This window comes from Sus scrofa, chromosome 7, assembly GCF_054392235.1.
Source record: "Sus scrofa isolate SSC_HxYL_T2T_F1_AM1 chromosome 7, Sscrofa_HxYL_maternal_Yorkshire_Landrace_v2.0, whole genome shotgun sequence".
Lineage (NCBI taxonomy): Eukaryota > Metazoa > Chordata > Mammalia > Artiodactyla > Suidae > Sus > Sus scrofa.
Genome location: NC_139389.1, coordinates 47,841,511 through 47,863,896, shown reverse-complemented (window position 1 = coordinate 47,863,896; position 22,386 = coordinate 47,841,511). Strand labels below are relative to the sequence as shown.

Below are 22,386 nucleotides of genomic sequence, written 5' to 3'. Positions count from 1 at the left end.
CACCCTCTGAGGGACCATTAGTCAAAAAGCACCAGCTGGTTATCCCACAATTCTGGACACAGTCTGTTTGTCAATTTGCATTTGATTTGCATAAGTGTGTCACAAATACATAAATATCTTCCTTACACTGCTCCCTCAAGCCTGTCTCTCTTCCTTTCTCCCTTCCCCCTCCCCACACAGACACATGCACAGACACACACACACACACACACACAGAGCCAGGCTCTTCCTCCTTGAGGTGCTTGGAGGACTGGGGAGCACCATCTGGTCCCCTCCATCTGCCAAGGACACCTTTGCTGGTTCAGAGTGTTCCTTCCCACCGGCCACTACGGTTCATGTGTCAGGGAGCAAACCCAGAGTAGGAGCTGCGTGCCGGGCCAAGCAGGCCCTGCTCCGCCTGCAGTCAGGGACAGGGCAGGGACACTTGCAGCAAGGGAGCAGGAACGACCAGATGGAGGTGTGAGGGCAGCCCCGATACATCCTCTGTCTTCTGTCTTCAGCCCCATATTTAGCTGCCTCTCTGCCTCCCACGCCTTGTCTTCCTGCTGCTGACTGGAATGCCCGTAGGCTGGGAGAAGAAGGAAGCCCAGGATGGGGAAACTGAAGGGAGGGGCTGAGCTGGAGCCCTCAGAGGGAAGAGAAGGTGCTGGCACCCCGGACAAGGCATGCATCCAGTTCCCACTCTCCTTCCCCTCTCGCCTGCACTGCCCGAAGCAGTAGCCACTAGCCATCAGATTCTGAAGCCTTAGTATTAAAATATATGTATGTATAATATTTCATTAATAATTTTTATGTTGATTACATATGTAAATGATATTTTGGACATATTGGATTAAATATAAAATTCACTTGTTTTCTCTACTTTTTAAATGTATGTACAAGACATTTTTTTTTCCTTTTTTTTAAGGCCGCACCGACGGCATATGGAAGTTCCCAGGCTAGGAATCAAATCAGAGCTGCAGCTGCTGCTCTATGCCACAGCCACAGCAATGCCAGATTCAAGCATCATCTGTGACCTACACCACAGCTCACAGCTCCTGAGAGAGGACAAGGATCAAACCTGCTTCCTCAAGGATACTAGTTGGGTTTGTTAACGTTGAACCACAGTGGAAATTCCAAAGACCTTTTTTTTTTTGCTTTTTTTAGGGCCGCACCCACAGCATGTGGAAGTTCCCAGGCTAGGGGTTGAATTAAGAGCTGTAGCCACCGGCCTATACCACGGCCACAGCAATGTCAGATCCAAGCCAAGACTGCAACCTACACCACAGCTCATGGCAACACCGGATCCTTAACCCAATAATCAAGGCCAGGGATCAAACCCACAACCTCATGGACCCTGGTCGGATTCGGCTCTGCTGAGCCACAATGGGAACTCCCGCCTTTTTTTTTCAAAGGCATTTTTAAATAGTATATGTGGCTTGAGTTTTGGCATCTGTTATACATCTATTGTCCAGTGCTGTTCTCAATCCCTTCCTCCTGGTCAGGCAGTCGCAGTTCTATAAAATACTTGGTGTAGGGAGGGTTTTGAACTAAATAGTTCTTTTTCATACTTGGGTCACTTGGCCAAACTTGATAGACTGAGTTTAAATCCATCCTTGTTATTTACAAGCTGTGTGACATTGGACAAGTAATTAACCTCTCTGTACTTCACTTTCACATCAGAAAAATGGGACTAATATGAGTGCCTATCTCAAAAAGGCTTTTATGAGCATCAAATGAGCTGATATGCATAAAAAAAAAAACTAAAAAGAGTGTCCAGCATACAGCAGTTTCTGTTTTTTGTTGGTTTTTTTTTTGTCTTTTTGATATTTCTTGGGCCGCTCCTGTGGCATATGGAGGTTCCCAGGCTAGGGGTCAAATCGGAGCTGTAGCCGCTGGCCTACACCACAGCCACAGCAACACAGGATCTGAGGTGCATCTTCAACCTACACCACAGCTCACAGCAACGCCGGATGCCTAACCCACTGAGCAAGGCCAGGGATCGAACCTGCAACCTCAAGGTTCCTAGTCAGATTCGTTAACCACTGAGCCATGACAGGAACTCCAGCAGTTTCTTGTAATTGCCGTGTCACTATTATTGTCTAAACTCTGGGGCTGCTGCTTGCTATAATCTCATGTGTCACAGTATATATTATGCCTCTATGGATGCATTATTTTATTCATTCCTCCCAATCATCTTATCAGTAACTGTTGTCCTTACTTCACAGAGGAGGCATCTGAAACTCAACAAGTTTCAGCAACTGGCCCAAGGCCACCCAGCTAGTGGGATTTATACTTGGATCTACTCTAATCCGGAGACTGATCCTTAAGAACCACCTTGTACTACATCTCTTGGTAAATGCCTCCAAAGTAACAACCCAACTCCTCCTGCTCCAGGTTCCCACCAGCATCAAGGACCAGCCTGTCTGAGAAACTCCCGGTCACAAGGCCATCACCAAGGGACCACCTGTCCCTGTGTTGCCAGTCCCCAGCATGCAGGAAACCCAGACAACACCCTCATTGTCCATCCCCAGCCGGTCCTCAACCTCCACCCAGGACCGATCCTCCACCACCGGCCAAGCTTCAAGCACAGGCCCACAGCCCTCAAAGCCCCCAACCATCGCACCCCCGGTGAAGCCCAAGGGCCCGAGTTCTGGGGCTGGTGTACATCGGATGCGCAGGATTATCGCTGAGGATACCGAATGGTCACTGGCCATCGTGCCCCTTCTCACAGAGCTCTGCATTCAGCACATTGTCAAGAACTTTCAGAGTGAGTCTGGTCCTGCCTGGGGTGAAAGAGAGAAGGCCAGGAGTGGGGTAGGGTAGGCTGGACTGCCGCCGGCGAGGCCTCACAGCTGGGTCCTCAGGCAGCCCTTGCTCTCCCACGCAGCGTCCTCATTCCCACTCAACACTTCCCTTCCCCCCGCCCTGGAGACCAGGACAGCTTCTCCTCCTGTCCCCTTCCAGCAGCCCCCAACACACACACACCATGCCCTCCATGTCTCTGGCCCCTCCTCACCTTTCCCACTCTCCCTGACAAAGCCCAGCCCGAACCATATCTACCTCCTCCTCCAGAAAGCCCTCCCTGGTTGACCATCCTCCACTTTCTTGGAGTCTTCCACAGCATCCTTAGGTTCTGGGTTTGTTCTGTACTCTAGCCTCTGTTCATCGCTCTCAAAGATCAGTTGCCAGCCTCTCCTACTGGGTAGAAAGCTCTCTGAGGACAGAGCCATCATTTTGCTTACAGCATCTCTCACCACCAGACCTATAGTACATTCATGTGACTCGTTTACTGTCTGCCTCTGTCCATAAGATGGAGTGGCTTCCTCTGTTTGGTTCACTCTTTTTTTTTTTTTTTTGTCTTTTATCCTTCTAGGGCTGCACCCATGGCATATGGAGGTTCCCAGGCTAGGGTTCTAATCAGAGCTGTTGCCGCCGGTCTACACCAGAGCCACAGCAACATCAGATCTGAGCCGCATCTGCAACCTACACCACAGCTCAGGGTAACATTGGATCGGATCCTTAACCCACTGAGGGAGGCCAGGGATCAAACATACAACCTCATGGTTCCTAGTTGGATTCGTTTCCGCTGCACCACGACAGGAACTCCTGTTTTGCTCACTTGTGTATCCTCAGCACCTAGAGAAGCTTGTGGTACATAGTGGGTGCTCAAAAAAACTTGTTTGGGAGTCTTCCTGTATGCCGTGGATGCAGCCCTAAAAAGACAAAGAAAACCTTGTTTGTTTTATAATGAATGAGTCAAATCAAATTGGGAGCTTCTGAGTCAAGGATTGTCTCCTCTACCAGATTAAGGAATAACTGAGGGGTGGACCTGTGATTCTGCCTCAGACTGGGAGTTCCCTGAGACCAGATGCTAAGATGTCCCCCTTCAAACAGGAACACCCCAGAGTTAGGGGCAGTATCTCCCTCAGACGGAGCTCCCATGAGAGTAAAGGCTGCCTCCCCTCTTAGGCTAAGGCTCCCTGAAGACAGGTCCAGGTATCCAGACAGGCCCAGGCCAGGGCACCATGTGCAGCATCCCCCACACTGTGAGTCCTACTTTCCCTGCTTCTGTTCCCAAAGACAACCCTATCCTGAAGCAGCTGCTCCCAGAGCATCAGAAGAAGGTCCTGAGCCACCTGCCCCCTGACCTGCCACTGGCTGTGACTGCCAACCTTATTGACGACGAGAACTACTGGCGCCGCTGCTGCATGCAGCGCTGGCCCGTGTGCCACGTGGACGAGCACGGCGGCAGCTGGAAGCGCATGTTCTTTGAGCTGCACCTGGAGAACCTGCTGAAGCACTTCATCCCCAGCACCACGGACCCCGAGGTGATCCTCAGCCTGCTGCCGCTCTGCAGGAACTATGTCCGCACCATCCGGGTGGACCAGTTCCTTCCACCCGTGCAGCTCCCGTCCCCGCCCCATGGCGGGGATCAGTCAGACTCTGGCAGTGAGGGAGAGATGGAGGAGCCCGCCATGGACCACTACCAGCTGAGGGACCTGGTGGCTGGCCTGGACCATCTGGAGGAGCTGGACCTAGTGTACGGTGTCAAGGACTGTGGCATGAACTTCGAGTGGAACCTGTTCCTCTTCACCTACCGTGACTGTCACTCCTTGGCGGCTACCATCAAGGCGTGCCACACCCTCAAGGTACCACCTGTCCCCAGTGTCCCTCCACCTCCCATTCCAGCATCTCTCTGACTCCTTCTCCCCTTCCTTCCTCCTCTTCCATCCCCATCTTCCTTCTATTTCCTTCTCACTCATTGACCAAGCCTCCTTTTGTGCACCCTGCACCAAGCCAGGTCCTGGGGATGCAGAGATGCGCAAAGCATTGCCTTGCTGGTTCACCAACTATTTATTCATCCATCGCACATCTGCACTCCAGGCCCTGTCCTAGGTGCTGAAGATTCAACAGTCAGCACAATTATACCATTTGTGTTCGCCAGCTAACAGTCTGGTACAGATAAAAGGCACTAATCAGCGATCATATAAATGTAAGATTGCAACTGGAATAGGGTTGCCAGATTTACCAAATAAAAACACAAGACATCCAGTTAAATTTGAATTTTAGATACACAACAAATTTTTTTTTAGTATTAGTATGTCCCAGATATTCTGCTTGGAAGAGGGAGTGCCTGCCAAGAAATCAGAGGAGGAAGAAAAGGAGGACATGGCGTTTTGTCACAGAGCCAAGGGAGGAATATGTTTTAAGAAGTGGGGTGATGGAGTTCCTGTCATGGCTCAGTGGTTAACGAACCCAACTAATATCCATGAGGACATGGGTTCAATCCCTGGCCTCGCTCAGTGGGTTAAGCCTCTGGCGTTGCCATGAGTTGTGGTGTAGGTTGCAGGTGCAGCTCAGATCCCATGTTGTTGTGGCTGTGGTGTAGGCCAGTAGCTGCAGCTCTGATTCGACCCTGAGGTTCCCAGGCTAGGAACCTCCATATGCTGAGGGTGCAGCCCTAAAATGACAAAAAAAAAAAAAAGAAGAAGAAGAGGGGTGAGCAGCAATGGGTGGGATGGAGGTGAGGACCAGATTTCCAAACATGGTGGTCACTGAGGGGGAGTTATGTCAGTGGAGGGTCAGCAGCAGAGGCCAGATGGTAGTGGTTTATGGAGAGAGAAGGAATCGAGGGATGACCATCATCAAAAGCTGTTCAAAAGCTGAAGGGGGAGAAAGATGAGGGGTTTGGATTTTCTTAAGAGGAAATTTGCATGTGTTTAGGAGTTCCCATTGTGGCTCAGTGGTAACAAATCTGACTAGTAGCCATGAGGTTTCGGGTTCAATCCGTGGCCTTGCTCAATGGGCAGTGTTGCCATGAGCTGTGGTGTAGGTTGCAGATGTGGGCCAGATCCCGTGTTGCTGTGACTGTGGCGTAGGCCAGCAGCTGTAGCTCCAACTCGACCCATAGCTTGGGAACCTCCATGTTGCCTCAGGAGCGGCCCTAAAAAAGCAAAAAAAGGAAAGAAAAAAGAAACTTGCATGTGTTTAAAATAAACAAAAGCTCCACGTAAATGCATGAAAGGGGTTGAGAACAGGAGAGAGGCATAGGTTTGTTGACCAAGGAAGATTCCCGAGAAGGCAGAAGGGATGGGATCTAGGACTAAGGAGGATGGTTGGCTCCGGGCAGAGGGAAGAGTGGATGTTGGGGGTAGCAATGGACTTATACTTGGGATTAGGAAAAGGAAGGGTCCTATTCAATGGCTGGGGAGACAGGAGGAGACTCACCTACGGAAAGGAAGCTGTAGGGTGGCCCCCTGCCGTGAGGGGCTGGAAGTTGAAATCATCATTGTCCTCATAGATTTTAAGAGAATATGTCGTCCAGATAAACAGGGTTGAGTTGGCATCACAGGCCTATTGGTGCTTCTGGCGATTCTAGCCAGTCCTGTCATGTGATATTGTCACATGTCAGGTGCCTGAGCCCAGACATGCAGAAAATAAGAGAGGGGTTGATCTAGGGTTGGAGCTTTGCCAGATCGATGCCATGAAGTGACAGGAAGGACAAAAAGATTCTAAGCTAAGAGAGAGGTAGAGAGAGAAGAGAATTGAAGGATGGGGAGAGAGTGGAGGGGCCAACCACTCAGGTTCTCAAGGCAGAGGGAGCAGCAGGACAAGCCAGTGATGAGGAAAGGTACAGGGGTCCCACCTCCAATAATCGTAATGCTAGTCCCACCCCCTTTCTTTTATCTTTTTTCTTCATCCCATCCATTTCCTGTTTCTGGACCTTCCCACTTTCTCCCTGGTTTTTACCCTGGCACTCTCCTTCAAAGCGTTCCTCTTCCTGCCATGGTGGAGCTTAGCCGGCTAAGGAGGGTGCAGCCAGGGGCTGGGCATCAAATAGACCTGAATTCAAAACCTGCCTCTGGAGTTCCTGTTGTGGCTCAGCAGGTTAAGAACCCGACATAGTGTCCATGAGGATGCGGGTTCCATCCCTGGTCTTGCCCCATGGGTTAAGGATCTGGTGTTGCTGCAAGCTGCGGTGCAGGTCTCAGATGCAGCTCAGATGTGGCATCGCTGTGGCTGTGCTGTAGGCCATTGGCTCTGGCTCCAGTTTGACCCATAGCCTGAGATCCTCCATACGCTGTGGGTGCAGCCCTAAAGCAGCAAAAAAGAAAAACAAACAAACAAACCCCTGCTTCTGCAGCTTAATCATTGTGTGACTATGGGCAAATGATGTATCTGCTCAAAGCCTCCCTTTTCTTTGTCTTTTTTTTTTTTTTTTTTTTTTTTTTTGTCTTTTTGCCTTTTCTAGGGCCGCTCCCACGGCATATGGAGGTTCCCAGGCTAGGGGTTGAATCGGAGCTGTAGCCACCGGCCTACGCCAGGGCCACAGCAACGCAGGATCCGAGCCATGTCTGCAGCCTACACCACAGTTCACAGCAACGCTGGATCCTTAATCTGCTGAGCAAGGCCAGAGACCGAACCCGAAACCTCATGGTTCCTAGTCGGATTCGTTAACCACTGTGCCACAATGGGAACTCCTCAAAGCCTCCCTTTTCTACTGTAAAGTGGAGACCGCTTGTTCTGCCTCCCTGGGATGCTGAAGGTTGTAGATAGCGGCTGGGTGATGTTCTGGCATACCCAGCACACAGTCATTTCTAAATCAGAGGTAGTCTTTCCCCCTATTACCTGCCACCCATTCTGCACCACTCTGTCATGCTGGGTAGGCCTGCCGCCCAAGAGCCAGCCAGGTGGCCAAGAGCAGGTGAGCAGAACCTCAGGCCTCCCTGGGGCTCCCTCCTCTACCTGGCTGCCGGGTCCTGTCCACCCTCTCCAGGTCTTCAGGCTGACCCGAAGCAAGGTGGACGACGACAAGGCACGCATCCTGATTCGAAGCCTCCTGGACCACCCGGCCCTTGAGGAGCTGGACCTGTCGCACAACCTCATTGGAGACCGGGGTGCGCGCGCCGCCGCCAAGCTGTTGAGCCACAGCCGCCTGCGCGTGCTCAGCCTTGCCAATAACCAGGTGCGCGCGCCCGGCGCCCAGTCTCTGGCTCACGCGCTGGCGCACAACACCAACCTCCTCTCCCTCAACCTGCGCCTCAACTGCATCGAAGACGAGGGCGGCCAGGCGCTCGCCCACGCCTTGCAGACCAACAAGTGCCTCACCACACTGCACCTCGGGGGCAACGAGCTGTCCGAGCCCACCGCCTCGCTCCTCTCCCAGGTGCTTTCCATCAACACCACGCTCACCAGCATCAACCTGACCGGCAACCACATTGGACTGGTGAGCCGGGCGTTGGGGCAGGCAGGGCGGCGGGGAGGCCCTGCGGCCTTGGGAGGCGGGTGTGGAATCCAACCGCCGCCCGGCACCTGCGGGGTAATTGTTGGATCACAGCCTTTACCTGGTTCTCACCCCAGCTCTGCCCTTTAGCGCTTGGTTAACTTAGTGGACCCTTGGGGGCCTCCATTTCCTCATCTGTGAAATGGGAGTAATAACAGCATCTACTTCTAAGTGTTGTTACTGGGAGGATTAAAGGAATTCTACTTGTAAAGCAGTTATTCAGGCAGGCACTGGCTAGGTCCTCAGTAATTGCTGCTTGTTACTGTTACTCAGGGTTCTCAGCTATGCTAGGCACCCAATATCCATTCGTTTTTCTTCTTTTTTTTTTTTTTTTTTTTTGCTTTTTGTTTGTTTGTTTGTTTGTTTGCTTTTTAGGGCCGCACATGCGGCATATGGAGGTTCCCAGGCTAGGGGTCAAATCGGAGCTGTAGCTGCCAGCCTACACCACAGCTCACGGCAATGCCCGATCCTTAATCCACTGAACGAGGCCAGGGATGGAAACCGAATCCTCATGGATCCTATTCGGTTTGGTTAACTGCTGAGCCACGAAGGGGAACTCCCACTTGTTTTCTTTAACCCTCACGGTTATCTAGTAAAATGTGTATTTTTAAAAAATTTTATTTAAGTATAGTTGATTTACAATGTTGTGTTAAATTCTGCTGTACAGCAAAGTGATTCAGATATATGTATATATTTGCATATATATATATTATTTTTCATAATCTCATGCTCTTTTCAATCACAGGATATCAGATATAGTTCCCTGTGCTATAGCATAGGAACTTGCTGCATCCTATATATAATACTTTGCACCTGCTAATGCCAAACTCTCAATCTTTCCATCCCCCATTCTCTCCCCCTTGGCAACCACAAATCTGTTCTCTATGTCTGTGAATCTGTTTCTGTCTCATAGATATGTTCATTTGTGTCTTATTTGCATTTATTTTTTCAAAATGTATTCCCAGGCCATAAGTTTTTGTTTCTTCAGTTTCTTCTGGGGTACCTTTTTTCTTCTGTACAACCTCCTCTTTTGGCTTAGGAACAACAGTCTGCTCTTTTTCAGTAAGAATCATCTCAATGTGGCAGGGAGAGCTCATGTCAGGATTGATCCAACCATGACCATGAGCTCAGTCTGTCCTGTGCTGCATCTTGGCAGCTTTGTTCACCTGTATGTGCTCAATGCATTTGTGTCGAATTTCAGATGCTACATATAAGTGATGTCATACGGTATTTGTCTTTCTCTATCTGACTTATTTCACTTACTTCACTCTAGGTCCATCCATGTTGCTGCGAATAGCATTATTTCATTCTTTTTATGGCCGAGTAATATTCCATCATCTTTATCTCTTCATCCGTCCATGGACATTAGGGTTGCCTCCATGAATTGGCTATTGTAAATAGTTCTGCTCTGAAGGTAGGGGTGCATGTATCTTTTTGAATTAGAGTTTTCTCTAGATATACGCCCAAGAGTGGGACTGCTGGATCATATGGTGACCCTATTTTCAGTTTTTTGAGGAAGCTCCATACCACTTTCCACAGTGGCTGTAGCAATTTACTTCTGTTCCCCACCAACAGTGTATTAGGGTTCCCCCATTTTTCCATACCCTCGCCAGCATTTGTTACTTGTAGACCTTTTTTTTTTTTTTTTTTTTTTTTGGATTTTGTCTTTTTAGGGCCTCACCCACAGGAGGTTCCCAGGCTAGGGGGTCACATCAGAACTGCATCCACCGGCCTACACCACAGCCACAGCAACACAGGATCCAAGCCCTGCCTGTAGCCTACACTACAGCCACAGCAACACAGGATCCAAGCCCTGCCTGTAGCCTACACCACAGCCACAGCAACACAGGATCCAAGCCCTGCCTGTAGCCTACACCACAGCTCACGGCAGCGTCAGATCCTTAACCCACTGAGCAAGGCCTGGGATTGAACCCACGTCCTCATGGATGCTACTCGGGTTTATTAACTACTGAGCCACAACAGGAGCTCCTACTTGTAGACTTTTCAATGATGACCATTCTAGCCTGTGTGAGGTGATACCTCATTGTAGTTTTGATTTGCATTTGTGTAATAATTAGCAATGTTGAGCATCTTTTCATGTGCCCATTGGCCATCTGGATGTCTTCGTTAGAGAAATGTCTAAGTCTTCTACCCATTTTTTTGATGGGGTTGTTTATATTTCTTTATTGCGTTTCATGAGCTATTTGTATATTTTGGAAATTAAGCCCTTATTAGTCCTATGGTTTGCAAATATTTTCTCCCAGTCTATAGGTTGTTTTGTTGGATTTTTTGTGTTTTTTGGTTTTGTTTGTTTGTTTGTTTGTCTTATTAGGGCTGCACCTGCAGCTTATGGAAGTTCCCAGGCTAGGGGTCAAATCGGAGCTGCAGCTGCCGGCCTATACCACAGCCACTGCAACAGCAACTTGGGATCCAAGCCGAGTCTGCGACCTATACCACAGCTCACGGCAATGCCAGATCGTTAACCCACTGAGCAAGGCCAGGGATCGAACCCACATCCTCATGGATACTAGTCAGGCTTGTCAACTGCAGAGCCACAACGGGAAGTCCCATAGGTTGGTTTTTTTCATTTTGTTTATGGTTTCCTTGGCTGTGCAAAAGCTTATAACTGGAGTTCCCGTCGTGGCGCAGTGGTTAACGAATCCGACTAGGAACCATGAGGTTGCGGGTTCGGTCCCTGCCCTTGCTCAGTGGGTTAACGATCCGGCGTTGCCGTGAGCTGTGGTGTAGGTTGCAGACGTGGCTTGGATCCCGCGTTGCTGTGGCTCTGGCGTAGGCCGGTGGCTACAGCTCCGATTCAACCCCTAGCCTGGGAACCTCCATATGCCGCGGGAGCGGCCCAAGAAATAGCAACAACAACAACAACAACAACAACAACAACAACAACAACAAAAAAGCTTATAACTGTGATTAGTCCTGTTTGTTTATTTATTTATTTATTTTGTCTTTTAGGGCCGCACCTGCAGCATATGGAGGTTCCCAGGCTAGGGGTCTAATTGGAGCTACAGCTGTCATCCTACACCACAGCTCACGGCAACGCCAAATCCTTAACCCACTGACCAAGGCCAGGGATCAAACCTGAAACCTCATAGTTACTAATTGGATGTTTTCCTGCTGCACCAAGCAAGAACTCCCTGTTTGTTTATTTTTGCTTTTATTTCTATTGCCTTGGGAGACTGACCTGAGAAAACACTGGTAGGATTTATGTCAGCAAATGTTTTGCCTGTGTTCTCTTCTAGGAGTTTTATGGAATCATGTCTTATCTTTAAGTCTTTAAACTGTTTTGAGTTTATTTTTGTGTATGGCATGAAGTTGTATTCTAGCTTCACTGATTTCCATGCAGCTGTCCAGCTTTCCCAATACCACTTGCTGAAGAGGCTGGCTTTTTTCCCTATTGTACATTTTGCCTCCTTTGTCAAAGACTAATTGACTGTAGTTGTATGGGTTCATTTCTGGGCTCCCTCTATTATTGTCTGAAATCTGGGAGAATTACTCCTGCTTTGTTCTTTTCCTTCAGGATTCCTTTGGAAATTTTAGATCTTTTATGGTTCCATGTAAATTTTAGAATTATTTGTTCTAATTCTGTGAAAAATGCCATGAGTAATTTGATAGGGGTCACTTAAACCTGTAGAATCCTTTGGATAGTATGGCTTTTTTTTTTTTTTTTTTTTTTTTTTTTAGGGCTGCGTCTATGGAATATGGAAGTTCCTAGTCAGATTCATTTCCACTGCGCCACGATGGGAACTCCTGGTTGTGTTTTCATTGTTATTCACCTAAGGTATTTCTTTAATTTCCTCTTTGATTTCATCATTGATCCGTTGGGTTTTTTTAGTAGCATGTCGTTTAGTCTCCATGTAGTCTTTTTTTTTCCTCTCACTTCTTCTTCTGTGGTTGATTTCTAGTTTCATGCCATCGTGTTTAGAAAAGATGCTGGAAATAATTTCTGTACTCTTAAATTTGTTGAGGCTTGTTTTATGCCCTAGTATGTGGTTAATTCTGGAGAATGTTCCATGTGTACTTGAAAAGAATATATATTGTGCTTTTTTTTTTTTTTCTGATGTAATGTCCTGAAAATATCAAGTCTAAATGTTCTACTGTATCATTTAGGATCTCTTAAAATGTATATTCTTTTTTCTTTTTTTTTTGTATTTTGTCTTTTTTTGTAGGGCCACACCCATGGCATATGGAGGTTCCCAGGCTAGGGGTCCAGTCGGAGCTATAGCCACCGACCTATGCCAGAGCCACAGTAATGCCGGATCTGTGCCATGTCTGCAACCTACACCACAGCTCACAGCAATGACAGATCCTTAACCCACTGAGTGAGGCCAGGGATCGAACCCGCACCTCATGGGTCCTAGTCAAATTCGTTTCCACTGCACCACAATGGGAACTCCAAAATGTATGTTCTTAACCCTACTTTATGGATGGAAAATTGAGTCTCAGAGAAGTTAGTGAGTTGACTGAGAGCATCCAATCAGTAGAAAGTGGCAGAGCTATCATTCAAACCCAGGATAGATTGAAAGCCTGGGTCTTTTCCAATAGACAGTCTCTCAAATTTTCTTGACCAAGTCTCAGAGTTCCTATCATGGCTCAGTGGAAATGAATCTGACTAGCATTGATGAGGTCACAGGTCCGATCCCTGGCCTTGCTCAGTGGGTTAAGGATGCGGTGTTGCTGTGAGCTGTGGTGTAGGTCACAGACGTGGCTCAGAGCTTGCGTTGCCGTGGCTATGGCATAGGCCAACAGCTACACTGATTTGACCCCTAGCCTGCGAACCTCTGTATGCTATGGGTGCAGCCCTAAAAAGCAAAAAATTTTAAAAAAGAACAAAAATGTCAGTGCTGTACAACCAGGTCAGGTATTGTTTTGTGAAACTGTTGTTTCAGTCACATCTATATACAAATATGTATATGTGTATAAGTGATGGAAAGTGACCCTTTCCCTTGTATTCCTGACCCAGGATGGTGGGAAGCAGCTCCTGGAAGGCATGTCAGACAACAAGACCCTCCTGGAGTTTGATTTGCGCCTGTCAGATATTGCCCAGGAGAGCGAGTATCTCATCAGCCAGGCCCTCTGTGCCAACAGAGAAGCAGCCCGCCAGCAGGCCCTGAATCCCAGCCACTTCATGTCACCAATCACTGCCAAGGGCCCTGAGAACCCTGCAGGATAAGATGGGGACAGGGATGGGGCAGCGACCAGACCTGGGTCACTGCCCCAGCCCCTTCCCTCATTTCATGCCCCGCCCCCACACCTTGCAGCAGAGTGTCATACTGGTCCACGGGGAGGGGGAGGGGACACCAAGACTGTCCTCAGGAGGAGTGATCAAGAGTTGTGCAGATAAGGATGTGAGAAGGGGCCTGGGATAGGGGTAGGAAGTGGGACTTAGCCCTGGTACCCAGGGAGAGGGTATGATGGACCCACTGAAATGACTGACTTCTTTCGGGAACAGGGAGGCAAAGCAGACCCTAAGGGATAGGGACCCACCCACCTCCCTGACCCCTGTCCCCACCATCTTTCTCTGTACCAAATGGATCTTTGACCTCTTGATCTGCAAACACACTCTCTCTCTCTCCCTCTCCGCCCCCCGCCTCTGGCTCCAGCAGAGTTTTGCCTGGCTCTTCCACCCTCACCCCTGCAGATGCCACCTCCCTATTATTTGACTCTGCTAAAATCATCTAGTTTTACAGGCCTTGCCGACCCCTAATCCACCTGCCCAACTTGGGCGGAGGAAACAGAGGTGTCAGGAGGGAATTAGACCTAGCCATCTCCCCAGAGAGCTGCTCACAGGAGGGGGAGATGGCAAGAGAGGCGCCACACTGGGAAGGGAAGTCAGTGAGTCATCCGCAACTTTATTATCCACCAGTTTGATTTATACAATCTTTGCGCTTGGAAATCCACGACAGAAAGGCCACAGTGTGATGCACCCAATTGACAGAGACCTGTCTTCTCCCCAGCCAGGCCCGGCCCAGCCCACCCCACAAGCCCTTGTCCCCAGGCCACATGGAACCTTCTAAGCACCCTCCATGAGGCCCCATCACTCTGTGGCTGCCCACCCTGGGGCCACACCCATGGGAGTCACATCTACACATGAGGCCACGAGAGGACGTGACTGATGGATTCAGGCTGAACCCCATGCCCCATCGTCCCTGGGCTGAGGGACCCAGAACCTCCAGCCCCTTGTGTCCAGAGAATGGGTCACAGGCTGCAACCACAGCCTCAGGATGCCTGCTTTCCAGGGACTCCTGCCAATAGGCAGATGCTGAGCAGAGCACCAGAGGGGGCTTGGGAGCCACTGCACGTGTGTGCCTGTCTGGGCAACCTCGGGTCTGTGCCTGACACCCTCTGACAGTTCCGGAGTGCAAACGTGTAGGTGTGAGGGTGTGTGTGAGTGTACATAGCCACAGCTGCTAGCAGAGGTTCTAATTCGAGAAACAAGAACATTCAGTGTAAAGTTTAATTTTAGAGATTAATTTTCTGGTTTTCATTTTCCCTGGCAATCAATAAAGCTACCAAGGGAAAAAAAAAACCCAAAGAACTGGTTTCTCTCTACATCTGTGCATGTGTGGGAGGTGAGGCTGTCTGTGTGAGAAGACCTAGGCAGAAATGGTCAATACAGGCAAAAATAATAACAGCGCCTCCCCTTCCCTCTCCTCCTCCGAGCTTGGGGTCCATCTCAGGAGGAGCTGAGTGTCTCCTTTCTGGGAGCCATGAGGTGGCCAGGCTGCCCCACACAAGAGCATGACATCAGGTTGCCAACTGGCCAAGAACTGGGGCCTCAGGCCACAGCTTACCACCTGCACCTTGCAGATGTCCATTCACAGGAAAGAGGCACGCTCCAACCGCCAGGCCCCCGAGGAGCACAGACTCTGGGTCCAGTGCTGCAAGGTAGGTGGGCACTGCTGCCCAGGGAGACCTAGCAGGCAGCTCTTCCCTCCTGCCCACGCCTCCCCTCCTCCGGCCTCCTCTCCCTTCCCACTCAGCCATCTCCATGTGAGAGTTAAGCTCAACCTGGATGGGCCCGGGGCCAGGGTGTGCCCACAGTCTGTGCCCCGCCCAGTCCCCCAAGGAAAGAGGGAAGGGGAGCCAGAGGAGATGTTGCATAGGTGGAGGCCACGCCCTCGGGGCTGCAGGCCTGGCCAGGCTGGAGGATGAAGGCAGAGGCTGAAGGAGGGGGAAGGAGAGCTCTGATGGCTCAGGCACGGGGAGAAGCAGCAGGGTGAGCAGCCTCGAGGCCCCAGGGTTATCCTCTCCAGCTGGAAATGTGAGCTCAATCCCTGGGCGATAAATCGGCTGGGAAAACTTTAGCCAGGGGAGTGGGGAGGGCAGGGGGGTTGTACACAGACATGCACACGGAAGCACATCAGGCTAGGAGTGGGGAGGGAACAGGACGTGGGGCCAGCGTCCTGGGGCGATGGCAGGATGCCCCTTTGAAGACCCTGGGACACACAGCAGGGCTTCAGCTCACAAGCTAGGGCAGGACAGGGGAGTTGAGCAAGATTTCAACAACTCCTGCCTCTGGCCCTGCTGCTGGAATTGAGTCTTTCTCCAGCTGGGGCTGGTGACAAAATCCTTGGCCCTGCAGAGGCTCTGCATGGGGACTCACTCTCCACTCCTCCCCGCAGGTGCAGGGGAGGCAAGGGCCACCCCACTGACACCCTCACCTCTAGGGGGCTCTTTTCACTGCCCTCTCCTCTTCGACTCCCACCTGCTTCCAGAATTCCCCTTGTCACCCAGGCCTGTGTCCCACTCCCCCCACCTTGGCCTGCTTGAAGGAATGCCACCTGGGTGGTATCCCACCCTCTCTGAAGGGAGTGCCCTCCCAGAACCCACTTGAGGAGACTGCAGTTTAAAGGACTGAGGTGCACTGCCCTCCACAGTTTGCCTCCCCGCCGCGCCCTTGCCAGCAGCTCTTCAGAGCCAGGGAACAGGTGAGAAGGGAGGTGACGTCTGCAGGTGAGCACAGTCCCCCCAGCCCCACCCCGGGACCCAGCCTCCCGGGGCCAGTGAGATAAACAACAGCCAACAGCGGAAGGAGTGGCAGAAAGGAAATCCCGATCTCATCTCATCTCCGGGGCCAGCGCCAAGAAGAGAAGAGCAGCCGTTCCCCCGGCTTTGAGGTGGAGCGTCGCGGCCGACACCCGGCCGCGGCCTCAGACCCACTGAATTCATTAGCTTGGTTGGAAGCTAGCCTTGCTGTTCTCCAAACCACGGCCCCCCCGCCCCGGTAGAGAGAGGCCCCAGTGGGGCCAGGCCGCGGAGGAAGGAAAACCCCAGTTGCCCTTCCCCTCGACCCGCCTCGAAACCGCCCCAGCTGCACCGCGAGGGCCTCTCCCTGGAGACCCGGCCCAACGCGGAGCCCTCAGCACAGTCGCCACCTAACAGTCAGAGGATCCGTTGAAAGACGGGACGGGAAAACTCGAGTGTGCGTGTAGGAAGGGGAGGTGGTCTCCCTAGGGACTCGGGGGCGGGGCTGTTAGAGACGGCTCGGCGGGGGGGGGGGCGGGGTTCTCTCGGAGCGGCCCACCCCTCCCCCCAGCTGTCTCTTTATGTACAGGGAGGGGGAGGGTCGGCCCCATCGGGGGTCTGTCCCGCTCCCCCTCACCTCCCCTCACCCCACCCCCGCCGTGCCCAGCACAGCCCTGGCCACCACCAGCGTGACTCCACCTGCTACACGCAGGGAGCACCGTCGGGCGAGGGGCGGGGAGGAGGCCGGCGGGCCGGTCCAGGGAGCCGGGGTCACAGTGAGGTCTCTACGCAGGAGCCATGGCGGTGCAGCGGCCGGTGGCTGTGGCCCAGACACCCCTCCTGCCGGTGCACGATGAGCACCGGGAAGTAGAGGGCGTCATGATAGGGCGGCGGCGGCCCGGCCTCCTCTTCGTCGTCGTCGTCCTCGTCGTCCCCCATGCTGGCCTGGCTCGAGAGCCGCGTCTGCTCGGTGGGGCAGCTCGCCTCGTTGACGCTCCCGCTCCGGCTGCGCCACAGGCAGCTGCGCCGGGAGCCGTAGAGGCGGCCGAGCGAGAAGCGGCTGCCCCCGCAGCCCGGTCCGCCGCCCGGCCCCGGGCCGGCCCGCGGGCTGGCGCAGATGCTCAAGGCGCTGCGCGAGAAGATGGACGAGCTGCTGACGGCGCGCTGGCAGTGCTCGCAGCTGCGCCGGTACGCGGCCAAGCCCGCGGCGCCCGGGCCGCCCACCCCGCCGTAGCGGCACGTGGGCGCGTAGCCGCCCGCCGCGCCCCCGCCGCAGCGCGCGCTCATCCCGGCCAGGTCCATGAGCACCGCCTCCGAGTAGCTGGGCACCAGCTGCTGGTTGGAGCGGATGTGCCACTCGAGCTCGGTGCTGTCCACCGTGTTGACCCGCGGCAGGCGATGCGTGAGCGGGGGCAGCAGCTCATCGCTGGGGCTGAGGCCGCCGCCCGCGCTGCCGCCGGCGGAACCCGGGCCCTCCAGGCCGAAGAGCTTCTCCACGTGGTAGTGCGCGTAGGCCGTGCGGTACTCGGCCAGCACGCGCAGCGGCCACGACAGCGTGAGCAGCGCCGCGGCCCAGAAGGCCGACGAGCAGGCGTACCAGGGCGGCCTGGCCGGGTCGGGGAAGGCCACCATGAACTCGCGGAAATCCACGTTCTTGAGGTGCATGCCCTCGCGCGCCTCCATGTAGTCGTCCAGGCCCTCGTTCTCGGCGAAGAAGCGCGCGCGCTGGCACAGGTACGCGTTCTCGGCCTCCACGCTGGCGAAGCTGAAGCACTTGGTGAAGCGCAGCCGCGTGGCCGGCGCGCCCTCCAGCCCGACCAGCGCCTTGGACACATCACGGACGCCGCAGCGCGCGTAGTCGAACTCGGCCTCAGCCACGTGCGTGTTGACGCGCTCATGGTAGACCTGCGGCGCCGGGGAAGGCGGCGGGAGTCACTTCTGTCCGCAGACTCTCGTCCGCCCAGTCGCTGCTCTTGGCGCCCGGTCGGACCCTCAGCCTCTCCTGGTTTAGCCCCTGGTTGGAGCTGGGTAGGAGCTTATCATGGGGTTTTTAGAGACACCGAGGCGCTCAGCTTCATCAGTGAGTTAGGATGAGGGCGCGTCTAGGACCCATCCCTGCCTCCACGCGCTCGCTCTCGCGGCTCCCTCTTGCTCGCTCCCTCTCTTCCTCTCTCACTTTTTGGCCGTGCCCGTGGCATCCGGAAATTCCCGGACCAGGGACCGAACCCGCGCCACAGCAGCGGCACAAAAGAACTCCTCAGCCTTCTTATTTTAAGGGGGTTAGGCCCAGGCTCTGAACTGGCTCTCCGGCTTGCCCGACTCTTCTGCCACCGCCTCCCTTGTCCCCTTTTGCCCTCCCATCGCTGCAGACAGCCTGCCCAGCTTCCCTTCCACAAGTGTGTTTTTCATTACCCCCACCACCACCACCCAGAGGCGCTCCCTTTGTCTCTAGTTTCCCACTCCCTCCTTGGCTAGCACCCATGCTCCTTCTTTATCCTCACAGGCCCCAGGCTTTGTTTCCTCAGCCCAGTACTGAGAGGCGCCCTCATCTGGAAAAATCCTCGTCGTCCAGGGCTATAATATGCCTGATCCTGCGGGTCCGCGGAGTCCCCCCTCTAGGCGCTCCATGCCCATCTCCACCTTTCTGTCAACTGACCACTACCTCTAGGTGCTTGGATTTGGGATCACGGGCCCTAGGTTGGAGTCTAGTGCTACCATTTAGAAGCTGCAGAACTTGGGCAAGTTTCTGAGCTTAGGTCTCTACCTGTGAAAGAAGCCTTGGTAGCAGTCACCTCACTAGACAGGTGAGAGCGTACCTGTGAGGCCATGCGTGTGAAACATCTCCAGCCGGTAAGCACTAAACCGTGCAGACCCTGGAGCCACACTGCCTGGACTCAAATCCCAGCTCCACCACACACGAGCTGTTTGACTTTGGACAAGTTACTTAAACCTCTCCAAGCCTCAGTTTCCTCTTCTGTAAAATGGGGATAATAGTTACCTACCTCATAGGGTTGTCATGAGGGTTAAGAAAATGATTGGATATTTATAGAGGACTTAGAACAGAGCCTGGCTGCTAGTGTTTGCTGTTATTATTATGGTGGTCATTATGCCCTCCTGTCACAGTGCCCTCAGCGGGGAGCCCTGCTGCCCGTGCTCCCCCCTGAGGACATTCAGGCAGGGTCCCCACACCGGCTCTTCTCCTCCCCACCCCCCGCCACCTGGACTGGCCTGTGCTCCCCTCCAGCTCCTCACCTGGGTGGTGGTGTAGGCGTCTCCGTTGCGGTACCGGGTGACCTGGCGGGTGCGGCGGACGTAGTGGTAGCTGATGGCCTTCCACCAGATACAGGGCGTGGCCTGCTGCATGCGGCCCACGCGCTCCCGCACGCTGCTCACGTCCACTCGGTGCTGCAGCTCATGGCGGGCTTGGCAGTGCCAGCACTCCACCAGGTAGACAGCGTACAGCATGAGCAGGAAGGCCAAGGGGATGTAGACATAGCCGTTGGAGCAGGGGCTGTCGTGGTACATGAGGCTGTTGCCCTGGTAGGCGCTGCTGAAGGTGAGGCGGGTCACCGTGGTGACGTGGCACCAGGCCACGGCCCCCAGGCAGCCGTACATGAGCAGCGAGAGCAGCAGGCACTTCCAGTGGGACTCACGGCAGAGGGACTTGGTGAAAGAGGGCTGGATGGGACGCTGCTGCTCGAATGGGCAGGGAAAGGGCCGAGATGAGTTGGGGGGGTGAGACGGAGTGGCAGGACCCAGCACAGAGATGGATGCAGCACCAAAGATGCAGCACCAGAGATGATGGGCAGACAGACGAGGATGTGGAGAGAAGAGGTCAGGCCGAGATGGGAGGCCAGGACCAGAGATAAACACCAAAGTGACCCAGAGTGAGCCATGAGGACAGGAAAGGGGGGGTGCCAGTATACGGAAGTACAGAGAGGGACGCCCCAGGAGGCAGAGGGATCACAGCCAGAGATGGAAGGAGGAGGCCCAGGTGGCAGAAGAGACACAGATGGATAGGATGGCACCCAGAGAAACAGCGTCCAAAGACAGACACAAAGATGGGCAATGAAACGGGAGGAGGTGTGGATAGGAAAGACAGGGAGGACAGACAGGCATCAGCGACGGCAGGTCCCCGACCCGGACCCCTTCCAGGCATTCCAGGAATGGAGGGAGGGGCCCGTGACATCACCTTCTCACTTAACAGGCAGGGCCCTCCCTTCTTCCAGAACCCAGGAGGAGCCACTTTCCCTGACCCACCCACCCCGTCTCTGACAAGTGGCTTCACACCTCCCAGGAAAGCCCAAGCCCTCTTTCCCCACACCCTGGACCCCAATTCCCCTGCGAGTCTCCCTCCTGAACCCTAACATCCTTCCCCTGTTCTAAGATGGGAGGCAGGGGCTTGTGTCCTTGAGCAGAAGATGGTCCAGGTGGAAATATCCAGGACCCGTGGCTGGGGAGAAGGGATGAGGGACAGGGATAGGGAGACAGGAAGCTGCAGCCCAGGCATTTGCTAAGAGAACGCAATTTTGGTAGGGGGCCTGTTAAAGCGCTTAGCACTTCTGCCCCACGCTTGCCCCGCTGAGTTGTTTACACGCCTGGCTCCTCCACTAGACTGGGTGCTCCTGAAGGCCGGGCTTCATTCTCTTTGCATCCTGGGTGCTGGCACCCACAGCCACTCAGCGACCAGCACTGAGTCGGATTTCTGGTGGCGTCCTGGGCTTTCCCTCTTCTCCCCCCACTCTCTAGCTTTAGGAACCCCCTCCACACACCCTCCTGCTGAGATCCTGACTTAGTCCTTCAACTCCCCAGGCGGGACCTGGAGGCTAGTGGAGGGAGGGAGAAGAGGGAGGAGGGGAAGGGCACCTTAACAGGCAGTGGGCCCTGGATCTGGTATGAAATCCCAGGAAAGATCTGTAAGTTAGATAGGTAGGTGGGCTAGGAAACAGTACGCAGTATATGTAGACAAGACGAGGGTACCTGTGCCTTTCAGAGAGCCTTGTCCTGGGGGCGGAAGGGATTTGTGTACCTTCGTGTGCTCACCTGAGCATGTGCCTGTCCCGGTGAGAAGGGGCCCTGCCTGCAGGCCCGTCCCTGTCTGTGTGCTTCTGCCCTAGTGCAGGGTGCACGAGTGTGCGTGGAAGATGGGGAACCCCTGGCACTTTCCTCCGGCTCTTTGTCTCCAAGTGCAGAAGTAGGACCCCCAACTAGGATTGTGCTCAGTCGCTACACGCGGAAGGATTCCTGGGCTCAGAGCCCCCCCCCCGGGGGGGGGGGCGCTGCATGGGCATTGGGAGAGAGAGGTGCATAACCCCGCACACACGCCCAGTGACCCCAGGGGGCATCGCCTCTGCATGCATTTGACCTTCTTAGGATCCCACCTCAGGTGACACCACTATTTCTCCCATGGACCTGGCAGGTGCTCTCCTGTCTCCGCAGCCCCTTCAAGTCACCCTTCCCGGCCTTCACGATAGCATCCCTCTCCGCGAGATTGGATCCCGGCCACCATCCCCACCCCCCACCTGCCAGGGTCCGCGAGGCTCCGCCCCTATGCCCCTCCCCCTGCCTGGGACCCCCGAGCCCCGCCCCCGGCGCGGCCCCTTCCCCGCCACCGCGGACAGCTCCGGCTGCCGGGTGGGGGCAGCGGCGCGGGACTGCGGCTGCGGCGGCCGGTTCGGGGTGCGGGGCGCCGGCCGCGCTGCGGCGGAACCGGCGGGGGCCGCGCGCGGCGGGGGATGGGGGCCAGGCTGCGGCCGCGCCCGGGGAAGGGGCGCCGCCGACTCTCACCTCCTCTCGGGCGGGGCCCTCGTCCGCCGCCGCCGCCGCCGCCGTGGGATCTTCCGGGACCCCGGGGCCGCCACCGCCGCCGCCGCCGCCGCCGCCGCTCTCTCCCGCGGCCGAGCCAGGGGGGGACATGGCGTAGAGGGGGTGCGTCGAGCTCAGGGCCTCCCGGGGGGCTGCCGGGGGCCGCGGGCATCCTGCGCGGGCCCTGGGGAGGGGGCGGGAGGGGGCGGGGCCCTCGCTGCTCCCCACCCCCCGCCGGGGGGAGGGGGCCTGGAAAGGGCACCACGGGTAAGGGGGCTAGGGAATGGGGCTGGGGAGGCGGGCTGGGGGGCCGGGCTGGGGGGGCCGGGGCC

At 54.4% G+C, this 22,386-nt stretch overlaps 2 protein-coding genes across 7 annotated transcripts in view; one reads left to right on the top strand and one right to left on the bottom strand.

Moving 5' to 3' along the window:
• TCTE1 (t-complex-associated-testis-expressed 1) overlaps positions 1-14,810 on the top strand; it is a 23,989-nt gene extending 9,179 nt beyond the window's left edge. For 2 of the 5 annotated variants that reach the window (XM_084968249.1, XM_084968250.1), the window contains exons 2-7: positions 501-762; positions 2,377-2,749; positions 4,063-4,631; positions 7,760-8,209; positions 13,245-13,401; positions 13,503-14,810. In XM_084968249.1, the coding sequence (XP_084824375.1) occupies positions 2,473-2,749; positions 4,063-4,631; positions 7,760-8,209; positions 13,245-13,401; positions 13,503-13,606 (1,557 nt within the window). In that variant the 5' untranslated portion in view covers positions 501-762; positions 2,377-2,472 and the 3' untranslated portion in view covers positions 13,607-14,810. Of the gene's footprint in view, positions 1-500; positions 763-2,376; positions 2,750-4,062; positions 4,632-7,759; positions 8,210-11,965; positions 12,164-13,244 lie in introns of those variants that run through there. The other 3 variants (XM_084968248.1, XM_084968251.1, XM_084968252.1) reach the window with 3 other exon arrangements.
• Positions 14,114-22,386, bottom strand: TMEM151B (transmembrane protein 151B). Of its 2 annotated transcripts, none has more exons than XM_001929577.5 (3): positions 22,037-22,386; positions 19,502-19,942; positions 14,114-18,154 (listed from the first exon to the last, which is right to left on the bottom strand). In XM_001929577.5, the coding sequence occupies exons 1-3, from the start codon at positions 22,163-22,165 to the stop codon at positions 17,021-17,023; spliced, it is 1,704 nt and encodes a 567-aa protein (XP_001929612.1). In that variant the 5' UTR covers positions 22,166-22,386; the 3' UTR covers positions 14,114-17,020. The 2 variants fall into 2 exon arrangements, with proteins under 2 accessions (XP_001929612.1, XP_084824373.1); XM_084968247.1 differs by lacking the exon at positions 22,037-22,386 and adding an exon at positions 21,293-21,512.